This window comes from Vanellus vanellus (genome assembly GCF_965231255.1).
Source record: "Vanellus vanellus genome assembly, chromosome: 2".
Classification (NCBI taxonomy): Eukaryota; Metazoa; Chordata; class Aves; order Charadriiformes; family Charadriidae; genus Vanellus; species Vanellus vanellus.
Window position 1 is genome coordinate 135,142,758 of NC_138906.1, and position 14,143 is coordinate 135,156,900.

The 14,143-nt window shown below is 38.0% G+C and overlaps 1 protein-coding gene across 3 annotated transcripts in view; it reads right to left on the minus strand.

Moving 5' to 3' along the window:
* STAU2 (staufen double-stranded RNA binding protein 2) overlaps nt 1-14,143 on the minus strand; it is a 172,991-nt gene that overhangs the window by 75,147 nt on the left and 83,701 nt on the right. For all 3 annotated transcript variants that reach the window (XM_082479190.1, XM_082479188.1, XM_082479189.1), the window contains exon 12: nt 2,262-2,569. In XM_082479190.1, coding sequence (XP_082335316.1) covers nt 2,262-2,569 — 308 coding nt within the window. The remainder of the gene's footprint in view (nt 1-2,261; nt 2,570-14,143) is intronic.

Below are 14,143 nucleotides of genomic sequence, written 5' to 3' on the forward strand. Positions count from 1 at the left end.
CCTGCAGCTAAAGAAGTTCAAAAAAACCCATTCAAATAAGCAAATAACATGTTTTTTTACATTTACAAATGAAACATCATATGAGTATTTATTGATTTTTTTAAAAATTCAAAAATACATTGTAACAGAACAGAATGTATACGTTCTTCAATGAAAGACAAAACTATGGTTATCATCCGGACCAGAATACAAATACATGCTAACAATTTAAAAATCATTTTGGGTCATTCAGGAAACATGAAACAAGCTAGCTGTTTGCAAATGCAGTAGTTTTCTACTTAGTAAATATGCCTGAGAAAGTTAACCTGTAAAGAAATGGGCTTCTAAACTCTTAAACACAAAGAGCTTTCTAGGCTGAAATGGTGAAGAGACCTGCGATATGCACCTGACAGGCCACTGAGCCATTTCCCACAGAGATTCTGTTCGCTGCTCCAGCTCGGCTCCGCCACGCCGCAGCGGCAGAGTTTCACATCAATACCAGGCTTATTCAAGCGAGGTGTTAGAAAGCACGCTAAGATGATGTAAACCCATCCGTTACATACACAGCGGATAGACGTTAATAATCAAGATTCTCTACCAAACTTCTTGGTTCGTATCAGGTAAAAAGTAGTAGTCTAGTTCACGGATGAAACGGATTATCTTTTTTGGCTCAAGGTAAGACCCTTTAAAAACAATTTCTACATAAGCATCTAGAATCCAAGCATGAAAAAAACCAGGACAAACACAACTAATCATTTTACAGTAACCACATACTGTAGGCAAGTAGGAATCAAAACAGTAACAGAAATTGTGCATCGGTTCTATGAAAATAAAGTGTTACTAGTAGACACAAGCAATCTGACAAGATGTGAAAGCGAGCAGTGAAAACTTCACGGATTGAATTTCTTTTCGTCGGAATTAATCGGTTTCTACTGCAGGCAGGTAACAAACGGAACTCAGGAAAACTGAATTCCTATTAGCAGCTTAACTCTACTACGGTGAGGCTTAGGCTTTTACCGTTTCTTGCATTAAGAGACATTCAAACTCATGAATCCAAAATGACATTTTAAAAATGAAGACCAAAAGAAAGCTGAATGTACATTTTAGACAGAAACGGCGTTGGGTCAAATCCACAACTGGTGATATCTGATGTACGCAAATGTAATTGAACTATGCTGCTTATGCCAACAGAACATCTGACACTATTTCTCGAATTCTAACAGCCTCTTTTAAATCACTTCCAACAACTGCATACTTTGTAAATTACATGGGCTTTGATAAAAAAAAAACATTATCAGGCATGCAAAAATTCTAACAGAAACCTCCCGTTTCCAGAATTTAGTTACATGATCAAATTACATATGCTAGAACACGTGAAACCAACTTTTCAAATGAAACAAATTCAGAACTCTGAAAAGGAAAAAAAAACAAACAAACAAAAACTACGACAGGAAAAAGAATATTTCTACATAGCTGGTCCTATCCTCTGATGGTGCGACACAGGAAAATGAGCTACTATCCACATACATGTGTAATTTTGCTTGGAATGGTGATCGGGAAGAGGCTTCCTTTTCCCATCTTCCACACTGCAGAAATGAGTGGATGTGCTACAGAGGCTGTCACTGTCCTATGAAATGTAGGGTATTTGCCATTGCTGGACACAGGTCATCAGTGCTGAAGGACTCAAGCGCTGACCCAGCGCAGTTCATCTTACATTCTCTAGTATTGACTGTGATGTCAAAAACATTCTGCATTGCTCTGACACCAGGTCTGCTCCTAGGCTGCACCTTCGGATCAACATGTCGTTCTACAGGTTACAACTAAGAGGTGCAGGGTGGGAAGCAGAGTAACGGCTTTAACGACCCGGCCCAGAAGACAAACGCAACGTTAAGGTGGTGCGTCAGTACCTTCTGGATCAGAGCCAGAGAGAGAAACCAACACCAGAGCAGTATGTAAAGCTTCTAATGCCAAGAGGTGAAGACTCTCAAAGAAGTGCAAGTAAAAAGCATGATTTAAGCCTGTAATTATTTGGGGAGAATAAACAAAGGAGAGAAAGATGGCCTGCAGTAAGGTGAATGGAAGGAAGGAACAAAAAAAAAAAGAGAAGGAGGGACATGTACATTGGTGCAGGGTTGTATCTCCTGGACCCAGAAACTGCCTTGGACACCAGCTAACTTTACAAGATAAGTTACATGCGTGCCCACATTCAAGAGGGCAAGAGTGAAACCTTGATGGCAATGCTATGATTCTGGCTGAAGAGCTTCATTTTCCCCTTCCCATACCTGAAAGCCTTGAATCCTTGCCAAATACTCCAGCTGTTTTGAAGGCTGCACTGCAGAACAGGGGGAAGCAGGAGATATTCCTTTTAGACCTATGGCTTCGGCAGTTGGGGACGTTCCATTCATGAGAAGTTCCCTGGCAATCGTAGCTGTGCTATTTGTTGTAGGAGATATGCTGAAGAAAGAGCTAGAAGTCTGGCTCATTTCTTTGGGCGACAAATAGCTTACGGTGGTACCAGGGGCTGATTTGTTGCGGCTTGCTTCCATCTCCTGATAAACATCAGGAGAGAGATGGAGTATTCCCTTTGGTGCTGAAAATAAAAATAAAGATCATTCTCATTACTCTAGAATGGGTTTGACGTGCAGACGATTTTCATTAACATATTTTGCAGTGGAAAACAAAGTAAGCATTTAGAAGCAGTATCTTTTTTCCTACAGTAACTGTAAATGAAATTGCATAATTTATTTAGAAACAAAGCACATCTGCAGGGCCGCTCTTCTTCCTCTTCCCCCACTCTTTTTAAGAAGGTACAAACCTAGACTTTAAAACTGGGGCTAGCACAGAATACACAACATGAACGAATAAGCTTTGGAGATCTACAAACCACGAGCAACAGCTGCTACTTCAAAATAGTAGCATGATCGTTATTTCACTACAATCTTCTGCCTCCTACCTGATACAATATTTTAGGCTGTTATTTCACAAATAATTTACACTAGCCTACGTCAGCGCTGTCGCCACCAGAAGCGGTTCTTTCTTCTCCCACCTACAGCTGCTCTTTGCACTCTCCAGCTGCTCTGCGGCTTGTGCCAGCACCAGCACCTGTAGGACCACGCGGTGATGCTCATAACGAGCTGTTGGAGGCAAAAGAAGGGCAGGACAGCTTCTGGCGGTAGCAGCGCTGCCTCAAGTGCTGGCTTAAAGGGTTCGCTGAATTATAAAGGCAGCCCTGTGCTTAAATAACCTTAAATTGCCCTGCAGCCACATCCTTACTGTGCTAATGACTCTTTTGTGACAGATACATTTATTTATTTATTTATTTATTTATGCATTTAGCTGCATATATGGCATCCTATAGTTTGCAAATAGCTACTTGCCTTGTACAACATTTATACCGAACAGGGAAAGCATTTATGTGTCATCCTTAATACCAATAGGAGTTAGGGTAAAGACTAAAAAGACCTGAATTTATTTATGTGAATTACTTTTAAATATTTCCAGTGACAAGTAAATTAGGGATAATTTCGCTACGTTTCAAAATTTTTAATATATTTTTAGAACACATCTCAACCCTAAACCTGCTTGAAAACAGGAGTATATACTTGATCAGTTTTGCCGATGTTCCTGTGCATGGAAATGTGCAGAATTAAGGCTGAGGTTTGCTAGTTTTCACATACATGAAACACTGGTTGGAAACATTAATACCCTGTTTGCTGATACAAGAGGAAAACCTCTTTCCTATTATTAATAAATTGAAAAATGAGCTTGAAATGTGTAATCTCATATCAATAGCGTACTTTAATCTTCTAGCATATATCTGAAAATAACACGGGTCAACCTGAGCCATATGGCATTTCATTCTAGGGATGATAAACCTGTTTGTTAACTGATTTAGTAATCCCAAGAGAAATCAAAGGGTTCAATGCTTAATTCATTTGCAGTACACACTAAATTCATCTCAGAACGTAGAATAAATTCAAAGAAAAGAATTTCCAGTTACCTAGAAAGGATTCCTCTAATCCCAGTAGTGCAAGTAGTGTTTTTAAATAAAATGTCTACCACAAGGAGAAGACTTAAAAAATATTACCAGTAATTAATATCCTCATTTTCAGCTACATGGTAAAAATGGAACTTCCTCACTGCTGACTCGGCAAACTGCTTACAGGTGAATCTTTTAATCGATTTACTCACACATTTGGCTTTTAAATTAATATTGCTTTCAGAAAGCTGGAACATCCGCTTATCCCATTCACAAAGATGTATCTGTTATTCACCTGATTGCTCTCCCCACCTGCCTTTGTGGGGCTGGAGAGCCCGGCTGGACCTTGAATTCTAACTTTAAAGGTGTTTTACTCAGCCTTACAACTGGCCCCAAAGCCAGTAGACTGTGCGCTGACCCCTAGAGCTAAGCACAAATTCAAGACAACGCGACTGGGAAAGAAGGAGGACAAGGTCCCTAAAGTCTCTTTTTCTCCATTTGGGACAATTTAGAGGATAACCTTACCGATAACAACAACTGTGTAAACACATAGCATTATTTTATAGCGTATAAACACTGTATGACAGAGTGATTCTATACCCTTTTTCTGAGGCTATCATCTCCAAGACCTATCACCGCTCATATTTTAAAATAATCTTATACAAGAGACAAAATGAATGGAAATTAAAATAGATAATACAGATATTGATAGTTGATGTAGGGTTGCAAAACCATACAGCAACCATAATATTGAGCGGCAGGTGTTCACCACTTCCTAAGACCTCCTCACTGTAAATCTGATTTCCTACAAATATTTGAGAAATTAAAATTTAACCAAAGGTAAAACAATATACTTGTTTAGAAATAACATGACATTAGCCCCCCCAATCAATTTTAGAAAAACATAGTACAACATTAACTTAAAAAAAGTTTAAAGAAGATTAAAACCAAGTCCAGTGCTGCAGATGTCTGTTCCATTGATGTAATATTACTTAAAACAAACATTTTACATGCTTTCTCAGCCATTTCACTGTTTTTACATGATCCACCCAAATATCTAACTGCTGTCTGGAACAATGGTTTGGAATACTTCCAGATTACTAAGCTTTCTAAATGTTAAAATAACTAATATGCAGCATATGATGAATAAAAAGATATTGAGCAGAGTATAGCAAATGCTCCTAAAGTACTGACTTTACTCTAATGGTGATGTTAAATTAATAATAGTACTTTTACACTTACGCAACACCTTTCTGCTAAAGACTTCAAAGTGCTTTATAAGCAGTAATTAATTTAAATCATGCATTGGCTCTGAGAGGCAGATATTATATTACCATCATTGATTATCTCTGGAAACAAAGTAATGTAATATTCCAGACATTACATTAATATAGTTGCAAGCTATTAACTTTTTATATTCAGGGCCTATGTTTCATGAAGCTTCTTACAAACTTGTTTTAAAAAGCCAGTAAAAACTTGGTCTCTTTGAAAACTTCTATCAAGCATATATTGATTGTAATTCATTACCTATTTTTAATATATTACAGAGGATTTTTTTAATATCATTTCTCATTGTTCTCTGCTTGCTTCCACTCTACTGAATTGTAGAAGTGTGTCTATATATAACAGTTTAGTTACATTAGTAAAGATGTTCTCACAAGACAGGGAGTATGACATCAGAGGAGGAAGTGTAAGAACAAAAGAAATTTCTTCAGAAATTATCTTAATTAGTCTTCAAACAAGCACTTTAATAAAAAACGTGGGAGAAAGAAATACTATCCTCTCATACTTTTTTGCATTGCAGAACATCTCTAGGTGAATATTTTCATATTTTTGTTATGCTTTTCAGCTAAAAAAAATTTGGACTTTTGTGTCTGCTAAATATTTATCCCATACTGACTACACCATTCTCCAAAGGTAGCATCGTAATTATTAGGCATCACAGGATCTGTAATACTACCATTTAGACTAACAACACTGCACCTTCTGCTGGACATAACTTAGAGGTACATTCATGAAACATGTTAAAATAATTTCCATTTATATTATTTAAACCTGTGGGCAAATGCGCTATGACAATACGCAGGCTAGCTACGCGATGTAATCACTAACATTTGAAAAACATGTCTTATTCATCCTTGGCGGTAATTGTTAGCAGTCTCTCACAACCTTCTGAAGTCTCCGAAAACCCCACACCAAAGACCTCGCTTACCTAAGAACAAATTTCTTGATCTTCCATTCTCTACTTCTGCTGTCACGTACTACGCAACTGCAAAACAGTCCAGACTCCAAGGCAAATGTACGATTCAGATACAAAATGGCCCAGCGATCCTTCACAAGCCTTCCCCTTGAAGTGTAATCTTGGTGCTTTCGTTCCACTTATTCTCATAGGAGCAGCAGCAGAGGCAGTCTCCAAAAATCTGTACGAGTGCTGCTATTTTTATCCCTAACCCTTTCTCCACGGGTTCCCCTTGGCTGGGAAGGCAGGGTGCCCTTGGCTGGGAAGATGGGAGGACCTTTCTACAAAAGGGTCCCCCACTGCCGGACCTTCACTCCTTCTGGAGTTCACAGAAAATGAAACTAACCATCGGAGGGAACTTTCTGCATGGGGAATGGGGTGAGGAAGGAGAACGACTGACAATATCGCCAACTGAGCCTCAACGTAATAAGACTTGGCAAGAATGGAATTTGCTGATACAAAGACAGTGACAAGTTACCCCACAGTAGTGGACTACTAAGTCAGGAAAAGTTCAGAGTGATGACAGTGTTGCCTGCAGACTCACAGGTATTAGTGTCTATACTGGTACCACTGGTGTCCCATTTTCAATTTTCTACTTCTGTCAGGAGGACCAGAAAACATGAAAAGCTGAGATTTGATTATCATTCAACTCCAAAAGATGACCTACAGAATCAGGCTTGTATTGTCCATGCACATACAAGTAAGTGCAAATTTTCTCTTTGCTATATGACCAGCGCTGTAGGGATACTCTTCCTCTGCCTTCACTCAATGACTTTTCCTGGTTCAAGGTCACTCATTGACTTTTCATATTCCAAAGACACTTGGTCTAAACCATAACTTTATTCTTTCTCGCAGAACCATAATTTTCTCCCTGGGCTCTCACCTGTCCTACAGGAAAGCTATACTCGTTGGTGTGTCAGAAGCAGTGTCAGCTGATATATGACTTCCCCTGACATCCCTGAAGAGCACACACACCTTCCCTGCACTACAACCAGCGATAATGGGGCATCAGCATGAAGGAGTACTTTCGTGTCTTGTGTAATGATGCAAAGTAAACCATGATATAATTCTGCATATGACATGCTCATACATTAAGTTAAACACCCTGATACTTGAAATAACCCGTCACTGGACGAAAAAAAAAGATTGTTCATAAAGAGATAATCGGTATTTGGGGAACCGAATAAAATACTCGATACATAATAACCAAAAAGCTTGCTTTCAGATTATGCTCCCTGTATTCACATTGAATAAAGTCTTCTTATATAGCGCTGCTTAAAATATGTGGCAAAATCTTGTAGTGAGGCATTAAGGAGGAAAAGCTAGACCCAGGTCTAATCCTGACTTCACTATTATATAAGTTAAAATAGACAAAATCTTAAGAGGCATGGAGGACTTTCACATGCAACAATTCCCCCATAGAACTGGCAGGTTTTCAACATATCCTAGAATATGGCCCATTACAAATCCACTGAAAGCAAAAAAGAGAATTTACAAACCCAAGTAACTATTTCAATAATGACTGAAAAATATAAATATTATGATAAAAAGATACTATCATTTTATACTCCACTCATTATAAAAACCTATTTATATACTAGAATATTTTCAAATTTTGTTTTATTACCTCAGTAGGAACTCAGAAAACGTCAGTCAAACAACTGAATAGGCAAATAGTATGGCCATTATGTTCTCAGTAATAGTCCACACACAATCTTGGCTTGAAATACCAAGATGCAATCATTACCTACTTAACACAGCTATCTGTGGTATTTCTAAGTCACCAGCTACTGCAATATTCAGACATGAAAAAATGTTTTGTCATTACACAATGTCTTTCAATCAAAAGATCTCGTCTACACGACCTTAAACAAACTGATGTTATATAAAGTCACCCATTAAAATACTAGTTTATTTAACCTTAAAATAACTATGACACTGAAGTAAATACTATTTAGTTCTTCACAAAGTCAGGTCTTGATATCCTCAATTTTACCGGAACATTTTCTGTACAGCCGAAAAAGGGAATCGCAGTTTTGCAGGAGACATAAACTGCACTCCTTTTCTGTAACATTTGGTGTTTAACTCATGTGAGCACAGTCCCTTGAGATCTCCCACAGCTTTACTCCTGCTGGGGAACATAAGATTTTGGTAAAAATAAGACCTAGTGTTTGCAGTGGGGAATTTCTACAGGATATTCTATGAAATATTCCAACAGACAAAACACCTACACCATTATTTTTACATGATAATTTCTGCATCGTAAGTTTCTAACAATGTATAAGTGTACAGATAACCTAAGATGAAGATGAAGCAGGTTCTGAAAAGAATCAATCTAAATGCAGAAGAAAGGACAGTATTCTCATCAGTAAAGAGGATCAGCAAATTTGGAGCAGGAGCAAATCAAGCTAGTGAGCTGGCAGATCAAGGTGCTTGTAAAAGCTGCAAGAAAGTGATTTTTGAGGGGGTAAAGCAATTAGGAGAGTGCCTAAGTGCAACTGGAGGTGACCTGTGCAGGCAAGACTGTTCATTAACAGATTAAAAGGGGAATGAGAATTGTGATGAGGAAAACAAAGGCATGACCCACACGTAGAAGAGATGAAAGAATGAGCAAGTCTAGCAGACAAGGATAGAGAGGTTGCTGAAGCCAAGAAGGTCAAGGGGGACATCAACAAGCACAGCATAGGTATGAGTGAAGATGAAATGAGAGGAGGAGAAAGCAGTGGGGGAGTGGAAGTCATAGGGATAAGATGTTTGATGTGAAGGAAAGGGGATGGAAGAGAAAATCGAGAATTAAGTCTTGGTTCTGACAGCAATAAAACCTCGGTTCAAGTGATTCAATTCTTCAAGGACATTATTATCCTAGACCAAGGATGGGTTCCAGGTTGGGGGAAGGGAGTAGGAAAAGGAGAAAAGACTTCAGAAAACTGAAAGTATTTAAGAAACACAGTATTGAAGTTAATTGTGTGATACTGCTTCATTTACTTGACCGAAGACAGAAATCCAAACGCAGATAATTTGCAGAATGACATTATTAAATCTGAAATTGAGAGTTAACATCAAAAAAGAGCTCTGTGTTGCTATTTCACATGCAGGTTTTTTTCAAAGGAATAGACTAGCAACCTTAAACAAATGTAATTCGTATAGGAATTTTAGGGGACCGGGAAAAGCAAAAGAAGAATTTCTCTGAAATTACCTCTACCCACAGAGCTGGCTATCTACTGTCACGGTGGCTGTTTCCTCTTTATACATTTTATACATCAAGAGCTTAATGGCTAAGCAGTCTCCTAGAAAGCTAAGACTTGGGTTCCTTCTCAGCCGGAGGGCATCACAACCCTCACAGCCCAAGAGTATGTTTCTTACATATGCACAATCCATACTACTCAAGAACCAGGCAGCAGGTGGCTTGCAATACTTTTTTTTTTTTTTTTTTAACCTGTATCTAAAATATGCAGAATATAATATGTGTAAACCAACCAGGGAACACCACAATACATATCTGCACCTTCACTCACAAGTGCTTTAATCAATAGACAGACTACAAAGTCACGATTCCTTTAGATCACTCCTTCTCTGTGGATTTCTTGCATTTTGACAGCATCTGATTTTTTACTTTCCGCCTGCAAATCATGATACTAGAAACACATCTCCATAAGCAGCTGTCATTATCCAGATTACTCTGCACCCCATGAGTACTCTCCTTCTGGTTGAGATAGGAAAATTAATCTGAATCTCCCAACTTTCTGGATGCGTGTTTAAAACACTAAGTGTGTTAGAAATAAACATCGTACTCTAAACTCAGCAAAGACAGCATCACATCCAAAGACGTAAAACTTGCTGTACTTCAAGCACCTAACCGAGCATCTCAAAAAGGGAAACATGGGGAAAAGAGGACGATAAACTGCACTTGTGGTCTTACGCACCCGAGTTGTGAGCAAATCCCATTTACACACAAAAATGTTAATTTGGATCTTGCCACCAGTTCTCAAAACAGCGAGGAAAAAATAATGACACTCCCCTCCCTGTTTTGTTAATATTAGCTATTTTTTAATATTAGTCGTTTTAGAAATTTTTTCAACTATTTCAAAAAATATATGCAAGTCGTATTTAATTGGTATTATTCTGGATGAATTATTGTCTCATTCTCATTGCTAGATGAAACCGAAAAATATCACATTAATTATTAATAATGCCAAATACAGCACAGAATTCCTAGCTTCAGTAACTCAGGAAAGAAACAAAATGGGACAAACCTCCTCTGCCTCTTAATTTTACTATGCCTTCAGGTAGAAAGAAAATTTAGTTATCTCAGACTCTTGCTAGAAGATGGGATGAATCTTTTTTTTTTTTCAAATGCACACCAACTGAGCAGCTACAGAGGGAAGGTGTTATTTAAACATAACCAACTGCTATAAGAGACTCTACCCAAGGTCATGAGACATACAGAGTGTAGACCAGTGGCTCAGCTGATGGAACTGCTCCCTGGAAGGCACAGTGACGGTACAATGTTCATCTGACAGTACGTTTGCTAAAAACCCCCACAAAACAAAACAAAAAACCTCAAACCAAAGAGATGGAAAACTACTGTTCTGTGGCCTGTGCTTCATCAAATAAGTGGTCTTCTCATCTCCTCTTACTGAGGTTTCTATTCAGAATGACAAATAATTGAACAAATGTTTAGTGATGTATCAGTCTAACTCCTACCAACAGTGTATTATATTTGATAAAGTTTAGGAAGTTTGGAAGCAATTCAAAAGTCAAGTCCAATGAAACAGTAGTACTTAGCAAGCAAAAATGCACACAATCCACTGCAAATCATCTTTGAAATATACCCAAAAAGAATTAAGTATTTCAGCAAAATATAAAACATGTAAATTCCAATTAAAAATGTCTGAAATACAAAACAAAAACCTTATTTCCAAACTGTAGGCTTCAGTTACTGTTCATGGAAATACAGGGATATTAAATTAACTACTGGAAGTCTTCACCAACATCCCCACTTGAAAAATAAACATGTAGAGGACCATAAAAAAAAAGACTTCATAAAACTAGTGAGGGCCAGAATGATACAGTTCACATAAATTTTGTTTACTCCAAAGCAAACGTGTATTAGGATGCAAAATTTCATAAATATATGATTTATTTTGCATTAATTTTCTCTGAAAAAACTGGTGAAGAAACATGTAATTAAGAATTCGAATATAACCATACAGTTAGGGCGTACATTAACACCATCTATTGTCATATTTTTTATCTTTCTGATATTCTTAATCTGTTATTATATTTTTTAAAAAATGCTAAAATACATGTTAGTTATGGAAAAATGCTCAAATTTCCTCATCACAGATTTAAGAAACTCTTGTGAATATCTATTTGCTTTTTCCTCATTGCCTTTTTTTTTTTTTTAACTGAGAACAATTGCATGAGATCAAGTATCTTTGTTCCTTAGGAGATCATCAGCTCCTGCTGCTCATTTACCATCTGAAATCATAATCATCTGTTGGTGACAATCTAATCATCTTCACAGTAACTAATTGTGATGTCACAAACAAATGATTATGATTTCAGGTGGTGAACAAACAGCAGGAGCAGATGTACTCTGAAGAACAAAGACTGCACGAATCCCTAGTAATAAAATGTTAGGCAACAAAAACAAAGAGCCTGTCCTTTACAGAGAGGTAGGATTGCTCTGAATGTTTGGTTTTTTTTTTTATCATTAGATTTTCGATACTTACTTTGTGACTCCCAAAATTGGGGGAAATAGATAAAGGAAAACTATAGTACGGAAAATTGAGGCTGGGGAACATATAACAATAGTTAGGGATATTTTTGCCTTGATAGATTTATAATATATAAAACTGCTGTCATTTTTTTTTATTTTTATACATTTTTGTCCTTCATAGCTCATTTACAGCTTCTCCTAGAACACATACTGTATGATGTTTGTGATTACCCCATCCAGAAATATAAAACCAAAATATGTTTCCAAGAAAATGTACTTTGCGTTAGGATTGTTCATTTGTTTCATGTTTTGTTTTTGTTGATGACTGTTTAAGTCAAATCCAGAGAGATAAATGAGCATTCTGTTGACAGTAAACATCTGTATGGGCTGCAAATGCTTGTGGTCTGCCCACAGTGTCTCAGTGTCTCTTCCAGAAGCATCAGGGAAAAAACTCAGTCAAGGTTATTGTTAATTCATGTGTGAAAAATGTCTAAGATAACCCAAACCAAGAAAAAAATAGCTTCTTGTTTCTTCTTTAAGATTGTGAAATGAAGAGGAAAGGTAAAGAGGTAAACCTGTGGGAAGAAGTTTTGCCAGTGAGTAGGAGGAACAGAAGTGCTGCAAGGAGAGCTGCAAAAGTACACAGCAGAGGGGAACAGGAGATGTTAATTTTCAAGGACATTTAAAAGGTAATACCAAAAATGCATTGAACAAGTACATAGGAGGATACAGACTGAAGGATATTTCCCAGCAAAAACAAACTACGTAATAAGGGTACGATGAAATCTGTTCTTCAACTGTCCTACAACATATAACTGTTACAATTTTTGTTGTACTGAAGTATACACCTTCACTTTACTGTTCCAGTTTTATTTCACACGGTTTCAGATGGAAACACAGTGCATTATGCACACAAAGAAAGAGTATCTGCCTGAAAAAGGGAACTGATTCACAGTGTCCTAACAGGACACAATTGTTTTCTTGGAATAAAATTACCGGAAATCTGAGTACGAGCTGCCAAATGGTAGACGTAGCAATCTCAGAGTCTCAGATTTTCAAGACCGCTGAAAGTTAGGTTTTAGGGTCCCTTCTAGTACATAAAGGGGGCCTACAGGAAAGTGGGGAGGGACTTTTTAGAAGGGCAGGTAGCGATAGGACGAGGGGGGATGGCTTCAAACTGGAAGAGGGGAGATTTAGATTAGATACTAGGAAGAAATTTTTCACTTTAAGTGTAGTAAGGCACCGGAACAGGTTGCCCTGAGAAGTTGTGGCTGCCCCATCCCTGGAGGTGTTCAAGGCCAGGCTGGATGGGGCTTTGAGCAACCTGGTCTGGTGGGAGGTGCCCCTGCCCATGGCAGGGGGGTTGGTACTCAATGATCTTCAAGGTCCCTTCCAACCTAAAGCATTCTATGATTTTATGATTGGACTAGATGATCTCTAGAGGTCCCTTCCAACTCTGATAATTCTGTGATTCTGTGATATGATTCTATGAAATGCAAACTGTACATTTCTCTTATAAACAAGGATGTAGAAGGGAGGAGGAAGCTGCTCCATTTGCCCTCTTTAAAACTTCTTACAATAATGCTGATGCTGCAAGAGTAGATTACACCTACCCATAACTGTTGTTCTTAAATATAAACTGGCATCTTCATACCTGAAAGTATGTGACATTTTTGATCTCAAACAGTGGAATTTGTTTGGAACTGCCTTAAAAAACCCTGCGCTTCACAGGTGCATGACAGATCACGCATGCAAGTGATCTCTTCTTTCATTCAAAAGGAGAAGACACTTCAAACTTCCTCAGTTCTTCTTGACTACAAAGCTTTGACGTTATCTTGGACTCTGAGGCATAGGGGAAGATCAACGGGTGTGTGCAGGAAAAACTCCTAAAAATACTAGTTCTTCTTCAGGGTTTTTTTATGCATTCCCTGTGTGGGAAGCTAGCATGTAATATTCTTCCAGAAGAAGAGCAAGCAAAGTGCTCATAGGTAAGTATGTACTGGCAGACCATCCTCCTACTAAACGTCAGCACAGCATTTCAATAAGTATGTCTATGGAAAACCGGTGAGAAATATCAGGTGATACTGCCTAGACCTTCTCCAATCCCCTGACCTCAGTCACATCCTGAAAAACAGGCCTTTTCAGAGAGCCATTCAGTAGGAAGGTATCAGCTGAAATTACAGGTTACCTAAATAACATACAAAAAACGTTCACCACATTTTCT